This window comes from Podarcis vaucheri (genome assembly GCF_965113315.1).
Source record: "Podarcis vaucheri genome assembly, chromosome: 6".
In the NCBI taxonomy this organism is placed as follows: domain Eukaryota; kingdom Metazoa; phylum Chordata; class Lepidosauria; order Squamata; family Lacertidae; genus Podarcis; species Podarcis vaucheri.
Window position 1 is genome coordinate 53070757 of NC_138764.1, and position 24391 is coordinate 53095147.

The 24391-nt window shown below is 40.8% G+C and overlaps 1 protein-coding gene across 5 annotated transcripts; it reads left to right on the forward strand.

The window, feature by feature from the left end:
* Positions 1 to 233: 233 nt before the first annotated feature.
* On the forward strand, positions 234 to 19439 carry STIL (STIL centriolar assembly protein). 5 transcript variants are annotated; one of them, XM_082226714.1, is made up of 17 exons: positions 234 to 252; positions 2712 to 2780; positions 4430 to 4534; positions 5394 to 5509; positions 6332 to 6519; positions 6935 to 7182; positions 8398 to 8481; positions 8680 to 8766; positions 9489 to 9636; positions 10514 to 10623; positions 10741 to 10852; positions 11694 to 12755; positions 13303 to 13465; positions 14214 to 14430; positions 15941 to 16136; positions 16640 to 16896; positions 17809 to 19439. In XM_082226714.1, exons 2-17 carry the CDS (start codon positions 2746 to 2748, stop codon positions 18626 to 18628), a joined length of 3948 nt encoding a protein of 1315 aa, XP_082082840.1. In that variant the 5' UTR covers positions 234 to 252; positions 2712 to 2745; the 3' UTR covers positions 18629 to 19439. The 5 variants fall into 5 exon arrangements, with proteins under 5 accessions (XP_082082840.1, XP_082082838.1, XP_082082842.1 ...); XM_082226712.1 differs by lacking the exon at positions 234 to 252 and adding an exon at positions 576 to 839; XM_082226716.1 differs by lacking the exon at positions 234 to 252 and adding an exon at positions 576 to 839 and having other exon boundaries at positions 10741 to 10840.
* Positions 19440 to 24391: the final 4952 nt, after the last annotated feature.

The window sequence follows — 24391 nt, forward strand, 5'->3', positions numbered from 1 at the left end:
TCCTCAGATGCATAACTAGTTGGCAGGTGAGAGTGTAGTAGAGGAAGCATCTTGCAACCGGGGATGACATATATCAGCTGAAAGTAGACCAGTCTGCAGATGATGTCACTAAACCTGTTCGTCTTTTAGGCGCCAAAATAACGTTTTTGCTGCGATGTATTTAGGCTTCCATCCTCTATCCGCTTACCAACTGAAAATAGGACTTCGCTCTGAATAAGACATACCGAGTAGTTCTACCAACGACCCTCGGAAGTACTTACTGGGGCGAATCCCCTGAAATATAGCGGCATTTACTTCCAAGAAAACGTATACAAGATTATATGTAAGCTTGACTTGAATAGACCGTCCCCCAGCTATGTTTACCCAAGCACTTTCTGAAACATCGCTCGAAGCTGTTATCACTAAGGTAACAAAAGGAATCACGCCCCTTCCTCTTTCCACTTTCAGACTCTGCGCTTGCGCAATGGCTCCCTAGCTGCGACCGTTTAAAACAAAGCCATGTTTTTTTTAAATATCCCTCCCACAAGAGGTCCGCGCGCGCGCAACGGGCCTTAGTCTCATTTAGGGCTTTTCGATTGGTTACGGAGACCTGCTGGGCGGGCGCGACGGTTTTGATTGACGCGATGTCAGCGATTAATAGAAGGGGTCGCGAGCCGCGATTGGCTGGGTGGACCTCGCGGGAGAGGGATCGCTGATTGGCCGCCCGTGCCGCCATCGGAGCCGCCACAACAGGGAGGAGGTAGGAATTCGGTTACAGCTTGGCCGCCGCGCCAGGCTCTCGAGCGCCGAAAGTGCGTTGGCGGCGCGTGGAAAAGGGGGCTCTGGCGAGGAGTCGTGAGGTAGGTGGGGAACCGCTGCGCCTGAGCTGGGTGGCTTTTCTCTGCCCGCGTCGCCCGCCGTTTCCTTTCCGCCCCTTCGGTTCCCTGTGCGCTTCCCTCATAAGTAGCTCCCCCACCCGCGCCTGTCTATTAGACCAGGTGTTTCCCTCTTCAAATAAGTTGTCCGCCCCCCATCGTTAAAAACACAGAGCTGTGTCCACGAGCAAATCAGCGTTTCTGTCTCTTCCTGTCACAGCTTGTGGGCCTCGTGGACGTTCAATAGGTGAAGTCCCCTCGTCTCCCCACCTGCCCTCTGCCTGGCCGTGAAGTGCAGTAGGGGCTGGGACGCGGAGGTTGGGTTGGGGAAAACATGGCTCAGATCCGTGTTTTTCAGTGTATCGCCTTGGGAAAAATCCAGAGCCGCAGCTGTTTTATCTACTATTAAGGTTTTCCCCCCATCATCATCATCATCATCATCATTATTATTAGGTATAAACGGCTCACCGTTATGAAATAGCACAATAGTATACAAAAATAAGAATAAAAGCATATGCCAAGAATACTGGCAGTTGTAGCAGTGCACAACACCAGAAGGACTAGCACATGGGTAGACAAACTACCCAAACCTTGAATTAAATAGGTTTGGGAGGGGGCAGTCATAAAAATTGAGGCAGTTAATATTTGAAATTAGGGTGATGTTGCCTACCACCCAGTTATATAAAATGCTCATAAATTAATATTCCTCTAATACTGATCACTTTTGATTATGAATTGGCTCAAAAAATGCCACTTTAGCCCATCTTTTGGTTGCTGGCTACCTATGAATTTAATAGGATTTCAATACCGGTAATTCACCACATTAAGCTGATGACTGCCAACTAGTATTTGACCTGTGGGGGATGGTTCTGGTGACCTGGTGGGAGGGAAATCTGAGAGCAGTGGTTTGAACTAGCATTGCTGTTTGCTTTCTTGAGTGCAGTGCTTCTTTCACTGGGCAAAATAGACAAAGCCCCCAAAGACCACTGAAGCACAATAAAAAGTGATGGTGATCTTAAAAAGTAGAAATCTTGGGCAGGCAGAAATGAGCAGGTCAGATGGATGGAGTTTTGACTACCAACTCTTGGGGAAGTGTAGAATCATTCACCGCTGATTTTCAAATACAGATATCTTTCTATTCTGAAAGTAAACTCTTTTTTGCTTTAAACAAAAGTTTTTGTTTCATAAATTTTAAATTATGACTGTTAGTCACCTTAACTGTGATTTTGAGCAGTTGGAAGAAACAGTAGAACACAGTAGCAATAACTTATGCTGGGGAATGAGACGGTTATTGAATTTGGGCCTTTAAAATGGTGTTAGCCAATGTGCCCTCAGGATGCTGTTGGACTACAACTTCCATCAGCCCCAGCCAGAATGACTAGTACTAGTCATCAGGAATGATGGGACTTTTAATTCAAGAACACCTGGAGGGCACCACATTGACTACTTGTTATTTAAAAGTTCCATGGTCAATAATAGCCCTTCCACAAAATTGTGATAACCATGATAGAGGTGTACTGTTCATCCACTGTGAGAACAGGATGTTGAACTAGATGGCCCATTGGCCTGATTCAGCAGGCTCTTATGTTTTTATGTACGTGGGTATTACGTACATGGGCATACCAGACCTAGCACTGGAATAGTGTGAAAGTAAAACTTGAGAGCCAAGATACAACTATTTGACTAGGGGAAAAAATGTTGCTGGTAGGTTGCAGATTAGATGTTGCAAGTTAGACAATAAATAACTTCCCTTGATATATCAGAAATGGAGTGTGCTAACATACTGGTATCAGACATGATTACTTCGCGGTACTTAACTGTATCTTTTATCTTATTCCTGTTCTTGCATTTTCTCAGAGGGTGAAGTGATCAAACGGATGCTTAAAGCCTCATGGAACTAATTTCACCTGTGTCTCAAAACCAAAGGTATTATTGTAAAAATTTTGATCTCTTTCAATATGAATATGATTTACAGCCTGTCACATGAGGGATCCAAGTCACACGTCAGCAGCGTTTCCTATTTGTTCAGGTGTTTTTATTTCCTGAGGCCCTGATTCTGACTCAGTCACTATAAAGGCAAATAGAACAGAGTACCCTGAAGACGTTGAAAAGTATGGATAGCTAGAAATTGTATCACTGCTTGTTAATTATAATAGTATATTTATTTTATTTTTATTTTTTAAAGTTAGGTTCTGCCCTACCATCTAAGGAACCCAGGACAACACGATATGTTCCAGTAGCTTGGCTTTGTTTATGTGTGTAACAGTAATATGTATCTGGTACATGTTTATTCCTGATACAGTCATACCTCGCGTTAAAGTAGCTTCAGGTTGAGCGTTTTCAGGTTGTGTTCCAGTGACCCAGAAGTAACAGAATGGGTTACTTCTGAGTTTCGCCGCTCATGCATGTGCAGACGCTCAAAATGATGTCATGCACAGAAGCGGTGAATCGTAACATGCGCAGACGTAGGTTGCGTTCTGCTCAGGATGCGAACGGGGCTCCGGAACAGATCCCGTTTGCATCCAGAGGTACCACTGTAGTTGATATTACTTGCTGGTGTACTCCCTCCTCCTTTCCCCTCTACTACACCAGTTTGCCACTGTTGCTTGGGAAAACCAGAGGTGTGGGCTGTTTTCCTTGAGATAATCATATTGATATTCATTGACTGTGCCACATGTGTTTAAAGCCTTGCATGCACTCGTAGCAGTCCAGAGCTCTCTGCAAGTTAGCTCCCAGCCTGGCAGCATTTCCTGACATGACCATGTGGGCAACTCAGGAATTGTTGCTAGTGTGGAAGACAGCATTAGAGCGCTGCACTACTTAAACATAGTGTTTAAAGAAAAATAAAGCTCCCCTCACGTAACTTGTAATGTAAAATAAGGCAAACACAACCCTCCACCCCACAAAAAAGGAGCAGAATTGTCCAAAGCTTTTTCCCATTGCACTGTTTTTGAGGACCTATTTGATTTCCTCAGCCCTTGAATGATTCTTTAAAAAGACTATTCAGCTCAGTCCTAGTATGCCCTGGAGTTTTAAGTTGAGTTTGTGTATGAAACATTCAGCACTGCTTACAACTGGGTTGAATTAAGCTGAAAGTGTTCTGTTTGAAATGGCTTCTTTTGCAAAATACCATAAAAGTAGTTAATGGGTGGTATTCAATTAAGTCAGAGTAAACCAGTTGAAATTAAAGCACATAACTAATTTAGAGCCATTTCAGGAGGTCTACTCTGCATAAAAGTTAGGTGAATACCACCCACTGCTTTGCAATACAAATATTTAAAGAGAATATGAAAAACCTACATTTTCCATCTTAAAGGAGCACACTCCTACCATGTTTAGGGAAACTTTTAATGTTTGATGGATTACTGTGTTTTAATATTTTGTTGGAAGCTGCCCAGAGTGGCTGGGGAAGTCCAGCCAGATGGGTGGGGTATAAATAATAAATTATTATTATTATTATTATTATTATTATTATTATTATTATTATTATATTTTGGGATAATTTGGTAAACTTGTCTTCTGCTTATCTCCAACTGTACCCAAATAAAAAGTAGTAAATTTGTATGTCTTTTCAGAGGTGTTTTGGGGAAAATGGTGCCTTTCAGCTTTCCTGCATCAAAATGTGCACTTTGGAATCCAGCTCCTGTTGGAGAAAGCATTGTCTCTCACCTGTGTTATAGGTATGGCGTCTCATATAGATTAAGAGTTTTTCTTCCCTGAACTGTCTACTCATCTATCAATAACTCTTCCTCCAACTCTGAATCCAATTGTTATAATACCATGGAGGTCATCTAGTCCAAGTCCTGTTTAATGCAGGATGCGACAGCAGTATTATTGACAGATGGATGACTACCTGCTGCTTATATACTTCCAGTAAAGGGAAGCCCAGTACCTCCATATGCGGTCTGTTCCATGTTTGAACAATTTTGTATTGTAAGGAAGCTTTTATTAAAGTTTTGCCAGTAACTGCTTTCCTTCAATTTTACCCATTGGAACAACAAATCATACAGCACCCTAAGAAAAGACATTGGGCAAGTACAAATTGTATTTAGGGCGGAGAAAAAGGTGTCCCTAAGAAGCCACAGCTAATACTGTAGTTTACGCTTTCTGTAATGTGGCGCAAGAGTGACATAGTTGATTTTTCTGCCATACATGGAGCAAGATAATTTCAGTGAAGTGTAATGGTTTTTTAAAATCAATAAACAACTCAGAACCGATTGACTCAACTATTTTCTATGTAGTAAAATAAATCCAAAATTTGAGCTTGGGAAAATTACTAAAAATAATTGCAATGCATCATGGTTGCTTTTGGACTAATAACACATAAATGAACCATTTTAAACCTAAGCAACTTTTTCAAGGTGCTTCTCCAATTTTTCCCACATCAATTCTTGCTTTCCTTTATTTTATTTTATTTTTGTAACATGGATCATTTGTATTTTGTGGCAGTAGTGAATTATTCTTTGAGATAACTATCAGTCTTCGTATACTTAGAAATAGTAAACTCAAGTACTGAAACTTTAATTTGTGTTTCTTCAGAAATCCTAAACTGATAATGCATGAGAAAACACTGCGACTGACCCATCGTCATGCTAGGCAGAGTAGAAGAAAACCCTTCACATGTTTTCTGATTGGAAATCTTGCAGTAGATGAAGGTAGGTATCTTGTTAGAGGCCATTGCCATTCTATTTGACTCAACAAATAAGCCTTACAGCAGTGTGTCTTTATAACATGATTATTTTGTGAATGATACCAAGGTGTGTAAACATGAGCATGCCTTACATTGTTGGGCTATTGATCCTTCTAGGCCAGTGGAATCAGCATTGCTTTCTCCAGATGTTGCTGGACTACAACTTCCAATGACCCTTGCCACTCACAATGTTGGCAATCCAACAATATTGGGGGTGGGGGACCCTCTTGGGTACACATGTTCTATCTAAATATTGTCTCTCCTGACGGGCAATGGCTCTTCAAGGTCTGAGGTGACTTTCCCAACCCTGCTGCTTGAGATCCTTTCAACTAGAGATTACGTTTGACAACTGAGGTTGCACTGTACAGTGATGGCATGTTGATGACTATTTCGCTGAACTGTGCATTTTGATGTTTGTGTTACTTTAAGTACATGCAAACCTGTTTACAGTGTTACCTCAATGGTCTACTAGTCTATTGTAACTGGCAGTGACTTTGTAACCTCAGGAAAATATCTTCTGTTCTGCTACCTTATGTCCTTTTAACTGGAAATGTTGAACCAGTAACCTGCTGTATGGCAAAGATGACTATCACTTAAATAAGACTTCATCAAAATTACAGCTGTCTAATTACTTTGGGCAGGGTTTGTGTGAACCTTGAAATGTGAGTGAGCATCATAGTGCTGGATAAGTCTAACAAATGGTCTTGTTTTAAGCCTTGGTGAAATTTGGGATCAGTGAGCCATCTTCATAGAATGTATTCTAACTTGCCTAACTTCTCTGGCACAGATGGTGAAGGTGTATCACTAACAATAGATCGTTTTGATCCGGGTCGTGAAGTAACTGGTGGCTTGGGGAAAATACCAACAGCATCGCTTCCTGGAGATTTTTTGATTCCATGTACTGTTAGTGCTTGGGGATTTTCATCAGGTGATGTCATAGTGCACAATTCTGAAGATTTCAGCTTAGCTTTTAAGGTAAGAAACTTGGGACCCTTATTTTAACACAAAGGTTGTTTATTGAATAGCTGCTGTCTTTCTATGTTAATATCCATTGGCTATTCTCAGTTTGTCCCGGACAGTGGTAGATGCTTAGACATGAAAAGCTGTATCTGGGTGTAGCTTTTTTATTCAGTATAAGTTTGGAAAGGGCGACTGTTTTTCTTTAACATTCCCTTCTGTTTATTTCTGTTTTCACTCTCTCACATCTTTTTCTCTGGAGCACTCTTATAGGAGAGGGGAAATAAAATAATCTCCATATATCACAGCTCTGACCAGCTAAGTTTCTTTTCAGAAGTTTAGATGCCTAGCCTAAAAAGAATGCCATTACTGTTCTTAAACGTTGAACAATGCTTGTGTCTGAGACTAATCCGGACATAATTTCCCCCTATAGATACTGCAACAGAATTTGAACAGTCAAGATTCTTTGGAACCTTCGAAATTGCTGACTTTAAGAGTTCACATTTATTCCACAGAAGATATGGACAACCTAAACTTTGACTTTCACTGGGCAGCTGTTACATTTGCCAATGCCTTAAAATACACTCCTGTGAATTCTGTTCCAATAATTCCTACAGCTCTTGCTAGAAATCTGAGCAGCCACATGAGCATTACACAAGTTCAGGGTACCTGCAAATGTGGGTATGTTAAGCTTCATTGCTAGTCACTTTGGCAAATTTCAGTTGTCTGTATTGTTTCATTTGGTCTTGGAGTAAGATATATCAATGCATAATTTCTAAGGAGACGTGGAAAGTAGCTTCCAGTCTCTTTAAATCATCCAGTATGATTTCCAGGTTTTCTATATAATTGACTAGGGCTAGGGGAGTTTCTTTGTTTTGAATATAATGATCTGGCACTATTTATAGACTCTTTTCATCAGTCACAGCTAAACTGTGCTGTATTACACGGACTCTCTTTTGTATTATTAACTGATACAACCTTCTACATCTCACTTTAAATTACTGGCCTAGCATGAATGGATTTATTTATTGTCATGTGGAAGCTGCTGAAAATGCAGCTTAAGACAGTGTCTGTAACACACTAATATTGTCTACTGCGTAAATTGCCTGTTACCCTGTGAACAGTTTGCTGGTCAGTATAGTATGTTGACTGGTATTGAAACTCCACACAGTGGGGAAAATACACTTAATAAGTCACATGAAATGCAGCTTTTACACATTGTGTCTCCACCTCGTGGAAGACTTCTCAACAGCTCTAGTGTAAGAATTGGCCTACACGAGGACTCTTAGTTTCTATTGGATTTTGAAATTAAAGCTGGTGCTATACAAACAAGTTCAGTTATTTCTTTCAATTGATATATAAGTCAAAAGTTGAATTTGTGTGCCTACTCTGGTATTAGAAATCAGGTTTTCCTTGACACACATGTCAGAACATACCACCTATAGTTTTGTGTATCATTATAAGAGATGTCTTGTGTGTTAAGTTCTAGTATTACACTGTGGATATAAAATGGTTTTAAGATAGTGGAAGCGCTTCCACAAGACACCGTATTTTCACCAATCCCCTTTCTATCAATTGCAACCCTATGCTGAGGGTCCTTTAAACCCACAGAAGATTGGTGGGAGAAGGCACGGGGCTTTATTGTGTAGGATGGGTCAGTGAAAATCAGGTGTCCTTTGCAGAAGCACTTTTTCTAGCACAAGGGCACCATTGGATACAACCAATATTTTAAAAGCATTTCACAAGTTCCCTGCATCAGTAACATGCCTGATTGTGACCAATGCAAAATGTAATCCTCAGAAGGATTTTATGGGGTTTTTTTAAGGCTAGCTTTTTGTTGACTCAAGTGACTGAGACAGGTTTTCAAACAGTTTGGATTTTTTTTCTTATTTACAGCTATCTTACAATGGACCAGACAAGAAAACTACTGCTAGTTCTTGAATCTGATCCCAAAGCTTATACTTTGCCACTGATTGGCATGTAAGTATTTAGATGAAGTATGAACCTTTCCTCTGTTTTTCTTTCTTTGAGCTTGGCATTGTCCAGAAAAGCAGAATGTTTTAATATGTACTGCAGAAATATTAATCTTAAACTGGATAACTCAGTTTGAGTAAAATATATATGCTACATGAGAATGCACTGGCTTATAGCATCAAACCTATTTTTTTCTTCCTTTAGTTGGTTGAGCGGAATCTCTCACATCAACAGTCCGCAAGTCTGGACTTGCAGCCTGCACTACTTATTCAACTCTTCAATTCAAGAAAGGTGATAATAATTAAAATGAACTTTTCTCAAGAAATGATAAGTACACACAGGTCCCACCACCTGCAAGCTCACTATCAAAAAATCATTTATCCACATTTAGAGTTATGGCCAAACCTCACTATATGCCCCACAGATTCACTTATCCAAACAACTTACTTCTTTACATCTTGGTTTTTTTGTACTTTGCTGGTCGGTGGCAGCCATTTTGGAGCAGAAACCACAGAGAATGGGTGTGTGAGAGAGAGATTAAACAAATCAGAGAACAGGACAAATCAGGGAGCAGGAGATTGCTTGATTGTCCCAGTCAGATCTAAGTAGATTAATGTAGGAAGAGATAATGTTTAAGATAACCTGACTCAAACCATTCAAAGATGATCAGCAGCACTATCAATTGAGCTTCTACAAGAGAATTACATGCTCCCCAGAACTAAGTGAGCAATATGGTTTTCAGGTAGTGAGCTGGGCAACTTGCTGAAGATATATGAACTGGACTTAGTTTAACAACAAAGCGCAATTGCTGAATTATATTTGAAATATGAACTACCCCTTTGCTTCCTGTTCTTGTAGGTGATCTGATGGCATTTGTTATATTAAGCTTTACCATTTGAATTCAATTTAAAAAAACATATTTATTTCCTTTGAATTCAGTACATCACATTGCCAAATGATTTTTTTATTTATTGTTTCTGTTTAATGAGTGTATTTTAATTTATTTTCTTCAGGGTACTTTCAGAATCAGGAAGTTTCCTTGTAATTCTTTATTCTCTGACGCATAAAGATCCAGAGTTCTATGAATGCCTTCCTTGTGGTGGACATACTAAACTAGGTTTCCAGCTACTTACAAGCAAAGAAACATTACGTTGCTTCAAAGTAAGTTGCTTGATTTCCCTACTTCAGTTGGCTGTGCAGCTACAAGGGGGTGCTTGTCAACGGTTGTTTATCACAGGGGCAAAGGTGGCCCAGCAAGCCATTCCTGACTAACCATTCCCCATCCCTGAAGTCATATGTGATGTCAGGTGTAGGCCAGGTACTGGCATGGCTTTAAAGCAACAATCGGGAGTTTATAGTGAGAACAGCCTCATAGGACTAGGAAGCAAATAAGTACTCCAATATCTCTGCCCATGCTTTTTGTTCAGGACTGTGAATGTGGTAAGCTTGTTCTAGCAGGCAGATTCCCTTTGGGAATTATTGCTCATTTCTCTGTGTGCCAAAATACTTGTGTACACTAGATCTGGTGCTATAGCTGAGGATTTGCTGTATCCAATGATCCTCTACCTCAGTGGTTCTCAATCAGCTAAGTACTGTGTACCCCCTGTTTTTCAGAAGCCAAGGCATGGACCCCCTACTTTTGAAAATGTTGTCCCAGCACCAACATGTCCCAGAAGACCAAACATGTGTCTTCTGGGCTGTGCTCCTATGTGAGTCGCATGACCCATGTAAGAGCACAGTCCCCAAATGGGATGTCCTGGATAGTTGATGGGTATGTGCCACAGATGTCCGCAGACCACCAATTAGAAACCACTGCTCTTAACCTCTACTCTTAACCTCTTAACCTCTACTAAGTACCTGCCTGTTTAACATTAATCTTTACTCCAGTCCAGGGTCCCCTGAATAGAAAAACTCACAGGAAGCAAGAAGGTAGCACCAGCACTAGGGTTGTTTGAAGAGTTCTTACATGACTTTGGTTAGGATAAGTTGTGTGGTAATTGTTAAATGGAGCTTACTGACTACATCTACTTCATTTCAGAACGTGGAGCCATCAGATAAATACCATATTCAATTTGAACTAAGTTCAGAAAATAAAAATGCAGAAGTGGAGTTCTTCAGTAAAATTTCAAAGAATGTTTCCTTTAGCAGGTGAGACTTTTTTCAAATACTTAAGCATTTAATCAGACATTTTTGTTTTCTATTATGCAATCAAAACATTTTCTATGTAATACAAAACTCAAAACTTGATTTTAATTTTTTTTTTAGCCCATCACAAGGTTCTTCAGCTAGTAAACTTTCTGTTAGTGATCATGACTCTGGTGTGGAAGAGGATGCATCCCCAAGACCATTTCCCCGTCCTCACCCAGTGAGTCAGCAGGTATCTCCAAGATTTAGTATCTTCAAGTTTTTAGAGAAAATATCAGTACCTTGGTGTAGTTGGTAGGAATTCTTAAGCACTCAGCTTCTGCATCAGTGCTGCCGGGATAGTTGTATTCCATGCTCATACCACCAGGTTGTGCTGTGGTGCTGTTAACCCTTTATTGCTGCAAGTACATGTTTCAGATTAACCTTATAAAGAAACCTCTTAAGGAGACTTCATATTCTACTGTGGGAAGCATGTAGACCAAATAAACCAGCTGACCCATAGCCCCATTGTTTGACTTAATTTACTAGGGAGGTCCTCTAAAAGCACATTGAAGGAGGGAGAAGAAATAATGGTTGAGCTGTACAGATAGTCTTCTTAAGAATGCAAATGTTGATTGCCTTCGATTTTTCTGCTTCCTAAGCTAAAGATGGAACCAATGACTGTCTCTTCATGTAGACAATAACTGTGCTGGTAGTGTTTTTATAGAGAGACTTCTATAGAAACAGTGTTTTTCTGCAATAGCTTTTTCTTTCCATTTGAAACACTTGCACCTGTGCATCTGCCTACAGTACATGTATAGTATCAATATTTGAGGTTCTATTAACATGGCACAAGGACTCCTATTTTGGCAGGACTTGGGATAATATCTTATTAAAGGTCTCCTGGTAGAAGTAGGTTTCCTTTACAATGGGGTATGACTTACATAGTGATGTCTGCTTTCTCTTTCTCCATAGTGTAGCGGAAGCTGCTACAACAGTTTCTCAGGTGGGGGAGGAACATTCCAATTAAATTGGTAACATAAGAAATGCATAGATCAACACGTATTTTAAGTTTATATTGTCCTCGTTTCCAGATGACAGAGATCCAGCCTTCGGTTCCTGAACTGTCTATTGTGTTTGATGGCATCTCTACAGAATCTATGTCAACATCCAAAAATGTCATGGTGATGGATAAAAAACCCCAACCTTCATTGGGACATCAACCTGCTAAGATGGCATGTTCCATAGGGCATCCACCCCACCAACTTCAGAGCTGTGATTCTGGGAAACAAAGCTTGGGTTTCTGTGCCCGAGAGCCTTCTCCAAGGCAGTTACCAAACCAGATAAAGCAGAGAAACTCAGTTTTAAAATCTTCCAATGGAAAGAAACCTCCACTACAACAGCAGTCCAACTGTGGTGTAGTTGGATCTCAAGCGAGAAAGAGCTCTGGGTCTTCTTCCTCTTCTTCTCCTTCAACTCCTTGTAGCGGGTTCTCTCCCAACACCTCTTCCCACCAGCTTGGAACACCAGAACAACATTTGGCAAATAATGAGCCTACACAAAGCAAAGGAGAGCTTCCTTTTAATGGACCCTCAGGATCTAACTCTAAACAATCTCATTTAGTTTCCCAGCCTTCCTGGCACAGCTGTACTTTGTCATCTCCACACATGAGAAGACCCATGGAACTTCGGATACCATCTCAGAGCTCACCTTGCTGTCCCCATTGTGTCTGCAGCTGCCAGTTACGTGACCATATGCAATACAGTCCAACAAATGTTTGGCAAGGGATGTCTACAGTGGGTCACACACCTGAAATCCAGTCAAGTAGTTCCCAGGAGAGTACACAATTAATGTTTCATCAAAATACAGAATATATAGATGCTTGCTGCAACCCAGTGTGTCCCACAAGTAGCCCTGTGAACCTTGGCCATCATGGGATAGTGGGGAAGTTTTGCCCCCATAATGATGACATGTCAGCTACAGTAAAGAGTTCTTCTTCAGACCCTGGCAATGCACAATCACATGCAGTGTATCCGGCTTGTGTGCACACTCATGCATCAAAGTTGGGACCCAATAATGGAATAATGAACTTACCTTCAGATGTTTACAAAATTCTTGCTGAACAAGATAAGCAGATCAAACTACTACAAGCTCAGGTTTGTTGGGTTAAATCTATTGTGTACGTGCTTAGAATTTACTAGGTTCATCACAGGAACATGGTCTTTAAACTCATGGTACTTATGATATTATCAGATTACAACTTTGGTCTTGTGTACTTGTCTGTTAATAAGTGGCCTCTTCAGAGCCTAGTAGAAATATGTAGTGGGTTAATACTATGTCTTTTAACAGTTTCACATAGCTCGTTAGCTATGCTTTCAGAATTAAGCTGGCTGGTTTACTAGTCAATTTAGTGAGCCATTAAGTTGTTTGGAATTAAGTTCAGTGCAGAATAGAAACCAACTAAGTTTTAATTAATGAAACTCAACTGTTTTAATAGCAATATGTGCTTTTCTCCGTTCTACAGTTAGCAGTGTTGCATTTTTATATAAAGAGGACTTAAAGATGCTGCATTTAATCATCTTAAAGAAAGAATAGTTCTGTATTCATAAGAGACAAATTGATATGACAGTGATATTTACTAATTACTTCTCCCACTTTTATTATCTTGGCAGTATAATTAACACTGATCTTACATGGTTACAGATTCAGCGGCTTTTAGAAGCACAAACTCTTCAGCCCTGCTCAACCAAAACTATAGCAAACAGTAGCATACAGTCTGAGAAGCAACTAGAATTTGTTGCCATGGAAACCCAATCATCCACAGGGTTACACATGAAGAAAAGTGTCAGCATTGCAGTGAGCACAGGTATTGGTTTATTGTACACCTTATTGAAGTTACACTGGTATAACTCAGCAGTGGGAAAATACCTGACATGGGCACCATTTTAGCTGTTCAGAGTCTGCTCTGCTGTCTTCCTATTTGATCCAGTAGTGTTGTGCTGTCTTCCTATTTGATCCACTCTGCTAACAAACTTGGGTCCTGTACCCAGACTGTTGTATCATGGTAGATTCCAATACAGTATAGTATGACTGAGAACTGAATATTAATTGCTTGAAAGACTGTAAATTTTGTGGAATAATTAATGTGATTGAGTTGGTTTGCTCACAGCAGTGTTCAAATGTTAAAGTTGGGGGGGGGATTAGTGCAGTGGATCTTGTCTTGCTAAAGAGAAGTTGCTAATGTGATCGTCACAGCCTCAAATCACACTTCAGTGTGTTGTGACTTCAAGTACTTTTGTTTTGATGGCTGCTGCTAGAGTCCAAAACTGGTATTATCAAGAATACCAAATTTGTATGAAATTCACAAGCTCATCATGTTGTGAAACTGCCCATGAGAGGACTGCTAATATTTATCATTTTCAGTTACTTAAACACTGAGTGTCACATTAACGAACTGCTAGTAATTGCAACAAGATGTACCAGTGATTTGCTATAATGCATGAAGTTGATGGACATCTGGGACTGGGATAGAATACACAATACATGCAGAGACAGAGAGTGGTGCCACCAGCCTAGCTAAATTCAACCAAGGCTTTCTTCCTGTTTTACTTTAGGTGCTAGCTTGATGTGGAATGCTACTTTGGAAAATAAAAATGAGCATGTGAAACAAGATGATGTTGAAATATCCAATGAAGACATTAATATTTCTATGAACACTGAGAAGAACAGGAGTCAAGCAAGCATTGCCTCTTCATTAAATGCTGTTGACATACCCAGTTTTGTGGATAGTATTCATCTTGTAGAAGGAGCTAGTCAACCCTCTGGACTCCGGTAAAAAAACAACCCTCGTTTAAATTCCCCATACTTTAATAACCTACATATACTATGTTGTGTGAAACCCATCTGATCTTTCAGGAGTACACTGGTGGAGGCATACAGTTCCACATTAGTTTGCCTCAGTTCCCTCCCTTTGCCTTCAATAATGCATATTTGTAGAAGAAATTGACCACAGTTGGCAGCCTTGTTTGCCTGAGCTGAAGTGCTTTGTATTATTCACTTAAGTTCAGTAATCTCTCATTCATGATTGTTTTGTTGTACATCTGTATTTCTCTGCTTAGCCTCAGAACAAGCCATTTTATGTGTGTTTGTCACCTGTCAGAACTAAAATGTTAATTCTAAGAATTTGGGTTGGTTTCAAAAAGGCTATTTTCATTCCCCCCCCCCCAAAAAAAGTGAATCTAATTGACTTTGTATTATTTTCACTGTTTTAAATAAACAGTATAGCAGCTAAAACCATGTAGAACACTGACTGTAGCAATGAATTAATCAGCAAAGATTCTACAATATATCTACAGCCACTCAAAGTTGTGCATCTATAGCAGATGTTTTCCTCCTATATGACCAGATACTGCAGACAACTTGCTTGAAATGCTAGTGACTGAGTTAAGTGGCAGCTACAGTGCAGCAGCCCCATTAATCAACTCTAACTTCACTTTTCATGGGTAAAAATGGATTGCTTATTTGTGGAGGCGATGAATTAAAAAAAAAAAGAGCATGCCTGCCTCACTGCATCTTCATGTGCAGCTTTACTGATGGCTAGGATCTCAAACTATAGAAACAAGTCATGGGCATACAGAACTTGCTTTAATCAAGCAAGCAATCTCTTGCTGAAGCTTGCATCCCAGTTGCTAAAAGCGATTTTTCACATATTGAGCTTTCAAAACTTTTCTGAGTGATGAAAAATCACTTCTCTGGCAGTAACTGGTAACCTGTAATGACAGTACATGATTTAATCTTATCTCTTTCAACATACACAATTGATTACTTTCAGCTGCGTTATTTGAATACCATTAATACCTATGTTGCTCTTCAGGTCATTTGATGATCTAGCAGGCATTTTGGCATTAATTATCCATCTTTCTAGCCTTAGCTGTTAAAATAGCAAATCTTGTTGTGATCTGCAAATATGCATTAAGTCTTATTTAATTAAGGGACTCTGCATAATTCTTTACTGTGCAGTAAATGTACAGGTGTTGCTAACTTGGTTGCTTAGGTCGAAACTTCTTCATCAAAGAAGTGCTTGAGGTTTGGGAATGACAAGAGTATACTTAAGCGGCAACGTAGTGCTGTTTTTTCCTCCGTTATTGAAGTTATTGCAACTTGCTGTGTAGAATATGGTTGAATACTCATTGTAATACAGCTTTTGCATTTTGCCATGGCATTGCAGATAATGACCATCCCATTTTATAGCCTTCACACTAGTATTGACCCACTTTCCCACTTCTGTTCAAAATCAACTCATTTGAATCTTCTCTACTAATTCACTATTCTCTACTTCTAGTAGTGGACCAGATGCTGACTCAGGACTTCCCCCAATTTCAACAGTGAATGAAAGTGTTAGCATGTGCATGCAGACCAGCCCATCAGAGAGAGCTGACAGTCATTTGGTAGCAGTTAATGAACAAAATATTGAGCATGTTATCACTTACCTTCCAAATGCCCCACCAGATGACCAGAAGTTTTACCAAGATATATTGGTAAGTTATTTCAATGTATCATTCCTTAACCCAGTGCTCCTTAGTGGTATTAGCAGAGAAGCTACTAGGCTTTATTTTTTTAAAAAAATGCAGTTCTTAAACAGATTTGTGTTGTCCAACTGTTTATTGAGCCTTTATGTTTCGTTTACAGTCCAAAGTAGGCATTTCTGATATTTTGCATGCCAGAATAATTTTTCAAGATGTAATTCGTGCATCTTTTAATTCAAATAGTATGTGGCACAACAATAATTTAAGATTGCAATGATTGGGGGTGATATCTAAGTCATACTTTGCCAACTCTGATTATGACTTAGTCAGATGTCACTCTGAGTATCTAAAATGAAGATTCATTATGAAAAAAATTCTGATCTTCTGTGAATATTTGATTGGCCTTGACATACAAAACTATCTCCAAGCATGCTAAGTATAAGACTGCTAATATCCTATAGCTTTGATTAGCTTTTTCTACAGTTCTCTGTACCTTCCTTTCTACGTTTCCTTAGGGTCAAGTGAACCACTTCTTGAAGGAATCTTCTGAAGAAAACAGTTCCTCAGTACAAAAGGACATTACCAGCAGTGAATGTACCACAGCTTCAAAAATGAGCAAAACAGAAAGAAGAGGCTCAGTCAATCCTGATCCACTCCTGAGTGATAAAGATATTGTTCTGAATGCAACCTTGAAACAACTGAGGAACCTTGGAGTAAAATTTGACTCTCCTGACAAGATGATGAACAGTGCACACAAAGTAGAGAATGCCAGGTAGAAAGATTGCTCTAAATAAAGAACAAAAAAGTCTGACTGAGCTTATAAATGGCTTCATCCCTCTAAAGTGGGGATGGGAATCGGATATTCTTCAGCAGCACAGTCAGTGTTCAGAGATGATGGGAGTTGTAGACAACATCATCTGGAGGGCTTCCCATATCCATACTCCAAAGGGCCAAAAATGTTGACTTTTGTGGGTAGGGATGGATAGATCAGTCAATTCATGTTGGTGTCCTTTTCGTGCTTGTCAGTTTCACATGTGTATGTTCAGAGGTCTATTCAGTCTCAATCCCACAATCTAAAGTCGTTTTAATCTGCATGAAGATTTTGGTTTTTCTCTTTCTAAGTGCATTGTATCCTAAAATATGCATTGATACACTTATGTATCATGTAACTCAGCATTTAGGCAAGAACATAATCTAAAGCAGGAGAGAGAAACCCTTCCACCTGTCAAAGTTGACCTATGTGGGAGGGGTCTGCTTCACCAATCCCAGTCCTACTCAGAGTGGACCCATTAAAGTTAGTAACTTAATAACATGAGTAACTTAAGTTCATTAATTTGAATGCTTCTACTCTCTGTAGGATTAGCATTGGATATAAGCATTGGCAGTTTGAATTGGCATGCAGTCTGTTTCCAAAGGACCCAAAAAGCATTTATCAATGTTGTCTGAGTTAGTAAGCCATAGTTAGTAGCTACTATATCTGTAGGTCAGAACTAGGCTTCCAAAGACTGACTTGTCAATCTAAGCTTTAAATACTGTCCTCAGCTCCTTAGCTAGTAGATGGCCTGTCTTTAAAAGTACATTGACATTTTGTGACCTGATGGCTACAAGCAGGTAGAATAAGGCACACCCTGTATACTTACTTGCATCAAGTTAAAATAACTTGTTTTTCTTTGTTTTCTTCTAGCATATTGGCCTGTATTAATCCTGAAGCTGTAGTCCCAGGTCTAAACTACATCTCTTTTGCTAATGTTGGTATGAGTGGCTTAACTCCCAATGGAGTAGATCTGAGTATGGAAGCAAATGCTATTGCACTCAAGTACCTAAGTGAAAGTCAACTGTCACAGCTTTCTCTGAGTCACACAAGCCAAAAAAATTCTATGGCTTCATCTGTGCAGACTCTCTTGCACACTAATACTGATAAGACTTTGGTGGGCTTTGGCTTAATTTCCCCAAGCAATATGTCATTTGCAACCAAGAAGTACATGAAAAGGTATGGACTATTGCAAAGCAGTGATAGCAGTGATGATGAAGAGGAAGAACAGACTGACTACAGTAGAGGAAAGAACATAAAACCGGTTCTGCAACTCAATTTAAACCCTATTTTAGATGGCTTTAGCTGCCAGAAAGACCCCTATGAAAGAGGAAGTGAGAGGCTTTCTTTTAATCCAGCAAATCATGAATCTGAACTATCTAGTACTCATCTGTCTAATCCAGAGGGCCCCATATTAAGAACTGTTACAAATGCAGTCATTCCACTTCGAATCCTTCACCAGTCAGATGAGAGTTCGTATCCATTTTTTAAAGACTTGAACCCCCAAATGAAACTTCTACCTGGAAAAGCAGAGTTTACTCAGCATCCTGACAAAGAGAATCTAGATAATCAAATTGTATCTGAAACTCATCCAGCTCCTATTGTTGATAATTTAAAGCAAGTGGACAACATGAATTCAGTGGGTACTTTCCTTGATGTACAAAAACTCAGACAGTTACCCAAGTTATTTTAACCTGTCTGATTTATTGGCAACCAACACCTTGCAGGACTTTTCAGTACAAGTTGAACCAGTTTTCTGTAGTTCAATTTAATCAAGAAGCCACCAACTCTTTTCAAGTGGTTTTGGCAATAAACTAAATGGGAGGAAAGGGTTCAATGTGTGCCTGGTGTGATGGCTTGACTGTTATCTCAAATATAAATATTTGCATCTTTATGTTTATTGATGTGTCTTTATGCTCTTAAAGGTCAGCAAATATATATGTAATGGGACATACTTTTTAAAACATATGTATGAATTTTGTAAAATGGACTTTGGCAACTTAATCAATGCTGAAGTGGAAAGGGGGTTTAGGATGAGATTATTTTGGTTACTCAGTTTAAAGCATTAACCTTTTTTGAGTCCATTCAAGCATTGGAGTAATGCACTTCATTAGACAGCCCCGATTCTTACACAAATTTGAAATAAAATTTCATAATGTTTACTATGATCATGAAACAAAAACAAGGTCAACCAATGTCATCCTTATCTTTTTTTGTCTTGTAGTATGAAAATGAAGAACAAATGCTGGATAAATTGCTGAACTGTTTATCTATTATTTGTGTTTGAAATCATTAACATTTCTTGAATGTCTAAATAAAATGTACTTTACACTTGTAATATGCAGACTTGTTATACTCAGGGTTTTTAAAAATTAAATTTGGTTTATTTTATTTCTGTGTGTGTTACCATAATAGTTTTAATTCATTATCTTTCATGAAGGCCTTCAGGTCCTTTAGCCTGTTTTACATTGTTTTTTCCAATAAAAAATTTGGAATGATATCCATCATTATTGCACAGTGATGTCCCTCACTTCATAATATTTTTGCTGGTATATGCAGAGTGGGGACTGCTGAATGTGGTGTGGAAATCCATTATATTAGCTTAGCAGAAGTTACATACGACTCTTGGTAATTGCCTAAAACAGGGTTCTCAAACTTTCCTAGGGCCACTTGAGAAAGTTGAAAATTACTGAAGCCCACTAGGCACAAATTGGCAACGCAGGGCCAGAACAAGCTACAAAATTTAGGTGGAGTTTGACATACAGTGGTACCTCTAGTTATGAACTTAATTTGTTCTGGAGGTCTGTTCTTAACCTGAAACCGTTCTTAACCTGAGGTACCACTTTAGCTAATGGGGCCTCCTGCTGCCGCTGCACGATTTCTGTTCTCATCCTAGGGGAAAATTTATTAACCCAAGGTCCTACTTCTGGGTTAGCAGAGTCTGTAACTTGAAGTGTTTGTAACCCAAGGTACCACTGTAATTAGCTGTCAACTATTGATATCCAGTTCCTCTTTGGAAATTACTGAATTCTTTGCCACAGCAATTTCTCTCTGGCAGGGAGTTCCATACTTCAGCTTTCCTCAAGCTAAATACAGACATTGGCTGTATTTCCCCCCCTTTTCTGCAAAATCTGTTCCATAAGCTTTACCCCACCAGCACATCTTCGTCTTTTACTGTTCCTTTCCTTCATGCACTTTTCACATTCATTTTTCTCCTATGGCAACTTAATTCTCCTCTCCTTCCTCTGTATTCCCCCATATTTAAAATATTTTTTGAGACAGTGGAGAAATACCTTATCTAAGGTATCGTGTAAAAAGAACCTTCCTTCTCTTTTTCTAATTTTTTTCGCTACTACCTCTGGCCCTGTATTCCAAGTTGTGTTCCATAGTGCAAAAAAGTGAGGTTGCCCCTTTGGGATGGGGAGCATGGATGTGAAAAGGACTGAAGTCTCTGGCAACAACATTTATGCACCTGAGATTCAGCCCTATTATGGCTGAGACTGGAATATTGATGCATGAAACAGTTGTCTATGGTTGAGGGGTGTGAGAGATGCTTTTTTCATTAAGACTGCTGTTTGCCATCTGTTCTGGCACTGACATTGCCTGTTCCTCTACCCCAATCTGTGCTGTTCTTAGATGCCTCATTGCCTTTTTCTTGCATATTTCCTGTGTCCCAAGAAATGTGTAGCGAGTGTTTTGTAGAGTGTAATGGGAGCTTGAAGACCCTGCCAAAGGGAAGTTTGGCAGGAGGTCAGTTAAGATGCCAAGTGTTTAACCACTGATTAATAAGCTTAGATTATGTGTTGATTATTCTATCATGGCTTCTTGTAGATATGCTGACAGACCCCACCCTGCCTCTGCATCTTAAAGCTGAAATATTACTGCATACTGTACCAGCTCACAATTCTGGTGATCAGCAAGTCACCATGTGCCAGCTGGTTCCTTCTGTATAACAAGATATATTGCAGCTCCAGGCGGTGCAGCCAAGTTCTGGGAGTGCCCAAATGTGACTTTTCAGGGACAAGGCTGCAGCACTCTGCACATGCTCGGAGCACTACTTTTGCCTATTGTGGCGAGGTCATACGGGAACGCAGACACCCCTCCGGCCTAAATGGAGCTCTCTTAGGATCTGTGCCGGGTTAAGGAGGGCGAGACGTGACTCTTAATTCATCCCCATCCCGCGATCGCGTCCTTCTGCCGCCTTCGTTTTCTCTCCTCTCTGGCGAGAGGAAGTGGCGCTCGTGTTTCCCGGATGCAGCGTGCAGGACAGGCCTGGCGGACAAGTCGTGACTGCTCTGAGGCTGATCTTCCTGGCTTCCCAGCAGCGTCGTGAGCGGCCTCCCTGGGGAGGGGGAAGCTCTTCCTCGGCCTCCTTCCTCCGATCTTGGAGCCTGGGTTAGAGACGTCAGGCGGCGGCTGAGTCCCCTTGAAGCAGCATCATTAGGGAAATCCTCGCATCTAAAGGAAGCGGACCTAATCTGCTGATCGGGCTATTTGTACAGTATTTGCCTGGATCACGAAGCCCTAGTTCCCCCTTGATGTCCGGATGACTGACAGACGGACTCCCGCGTTTAACGTTTGCTCATTGCTACTCCGTCTTCCAGTCTCTCCCCTTTCGGTCAGCCACTTTCAGAAAGATAAGAAGCGCGATAGAAGTGGGAGGAGAGATTGCTGGCTTGTTTCTGTTCTCATTACAGTGGTACCTCGGGTTACAGAAGCTTCAGGTTACTTATGCTTCAGGTTACAGACTCCGCTAACCCAGAAATAGTACCTTGGGTTAAGAACTTTGCTTCAGGATGAGAACAGAAATTGTGCTCCGGCGGCACGGCAGCAGCAGGAGGCCCCATTAGCTAAAGTGGTGCTTCAGGTTAAGAACAGTTTCAGGTTAAGAACGGACCTCCGGAATGAATTAAGTAGGTAACCAGAGGTACCACTGTATTATTATATCACCATAGAATTGTAGAGTTGGGAGGGACCACGAGGGTCATCTAGTCCAATCCCCTGCAATACAGGAATCATTTGCCCCATGTGGGACTTGAACTCACGACTCTGACATTAAGAGTCTCATGCTCTATCAACTGAGCTATCCAATCCAATGTTTTTCCTTTTGTAATTTTATGCTGCCAAAGATCTCTCAATGTCTGAGATCTACAATAATACCTGATAAAAACATGATAGCAAAGTTGTGGCGTGCTTCCCTGGGGAGCATTCCAAAAACGAAGGGGCTACCGCAAAGAAGGCCATAAAAACCACGCATTATAGCATAAGCTTTAGTGGACTGAGGGCATCTGATATGATGAAGTGGACTGGACTCCACCAAGCCTTATGTCACAACCAATGTGCTCGCCTTTAAGGTGCCACAATAATCTTCATTGGCTTTTGCGGCAGGAGACTACCCCGCTAGAAGCTGGAAAGTAACAATATATGTTGTATTAAGAAGGACAATGGATGATTTCCAGCCAATCTGGCTGAAAGCATATTTTTTACGGGGCAGACGACCATTATTTTAAGGTTGCTGCCACTTTCGGATTTAATTTTCATGGGGGACCCAGTCGGAATCGGATTCACAGGACAAGGGCGCCTCTAGATTCGCAGCATAGCGCCTGTAGTTGGTGTGTCGTGTGGACGTAAATAAAAGGCCAAGAGGTTGTATTTCATACGGTGGAACTCTTCCAAACTGATTCGTCTGAGTGTAAACAGCATGATGATCTCAAATACATCATGCAGAACAGTCTCCTCAGACTATCAGCCTTGCCTTCCTGAGTCGCACCGTGTAGTCCAAAATAGTCTGAGGAGAGCAGGCTGAAGCCAGCTCCCCAAAGCTAAGTGGCAGCACACAAAGTAAGTCTACTCCTGCTCCTGCGTCGTCCCCTACCCGCTCACCCCGATTCCTGGACTGATTTAAAGAGCCCTTGTTCTGTAAAGGAGCTGCGGCAGCCTTAAAAAGAAACCTTGAGCGCATCCCTAAGTCATGTCAACGCCTATTAATGACCCCCGGAGCCACTTCCACTTTCCATCCTTTTATTTCAAGGCAGCTGGGACGGGAATGCTATATCTGCATCGATCCCGAAGGGAGGTAATTACTCCGCAGTAGTTAACCGGGAGTACACTTAAACGGCTTCCCACCGATTTGAGATAAATGCACCGACACAAAAGGGCTTCCATGTATTCCAGATTAACTGTAGCTGCTTTTCGCCTAGTTCGATGCAAATGAGAACGCGCCTTGCACACATACGACTCTATTGAAAGGGGAGGAAATTTGGTTTGGAAATGTGACATTTACTGCTCATCGATGCTCTGTTAAAAAGAATGGGACGCACATCCTGCTAATACGTGCTTAGGATCCGAGAGGATAGACGGGAATAAAAAGGCTCTATTTGCTTTTCTTCCATCCATCAGCGCCTCTGAACTTTATGGATCTTAGCTCCGCCGACTCAATTCTGCATCTATATCCAGTGATCGTTCTGAGTCCCTTCCCCAACCGAGCGCCTAAATGCCCCCCTCCGGGATATTAGCCCATCTCCTTCCCATTAAAAGGTTACATATTTGACGGGTTATTAAAAAATAACCATAACTGCGCACTTCAATGAGCTTTTATTCCTAAATAGCACCCCCACCTCTGATTTCCTTAATTGCCCCCACTTCCCTCCGTCGAATATCAAATTAAACCAGCAAATATCGCTAGTTTATGCCCACACATTTTATTTAATTCTTTATTTATTGGCTAGGGAAGGATTTTTTTATATCCCTTCCCTTTGTTTACCCAGTTGTACCAGACGTGCTGCTCCCCTCAGCCATTTGGTTACACGCTCGCACACTTCTCCCCCTTTTCAATATCTCGATCCATTTTATTTTGGCTCATTAAATTAAATTAAGAGCCGAGTAGGTGTTCCATATTTAATGCCGGGTGTGCGGTGGAGGCGGGTGGGCGGGTGAGGGGGGGCACGCAGAGGAAGCCGGTGGGGGAGAATCGTAACCACCAAGAAAGCTGAAAGAAAAGATCGTTATTCAAATGTGGGCAGTCCTGGCGAATATTTTATTCCTCCTCTTCCCTCCCAGGTTTTTTTCCCCCTCTGTCTCTTTTTAAAGCGCATCTGAACGCGCGCCCGTGCGCGCGCGCGCCCGTCTAAAAAAGCAATCCGGCATGCATTCCAAAGTCCCTCTCTCTGCATATCCCTGCAATAATTTTCCGCTTTCCTTCGATAAAATTGCCAAATAATAATGAATCATTTCATAAATAATGGGTTTAGGGGCTTATCAGGGCAGGCGGGCCACTGCGAGCGCCTTATCTCTCTTGGCCACATTGCTCCGGTGTTCCGCTCTCCATACTAAATAGGAAACTGGACGTGATGTGGGAATGAGATCCCGGCGCTGCGAAGCCACCCAACACTCTCTTTCTCTTTTCTCCTTTTTTTTTTTTTTTTTTTTTTGCTTTCTCTTTTTTCTTTTTCTTTTT

What these genes read in the sequence shown, in the direction of transcription:
- STIL (XM_082226714.1), top strand. Translation starts at nt 2,746, where the DNA reads ATGGAACTAATTTCACCTGTGTCTCAAAACCAAAG. An exon ending in CAGGGTACCTGCAAATGTGG is followed by an intron (nt 7,183 to 8,397) that starts GTATGTTAAGCT and finishes TCTTATTTACAG; the next exon opens with CTATCTTACAATGGACCAGA. An exon ending in CACAAAGTAGAGAATGCCAG is followed by an intron (nt 16,897 to 17,808) that starts GTAGAAAGATTG and finishes GTTTTCTTCTAG; the next exon opens with CATATTGGCCTGTATTAATC.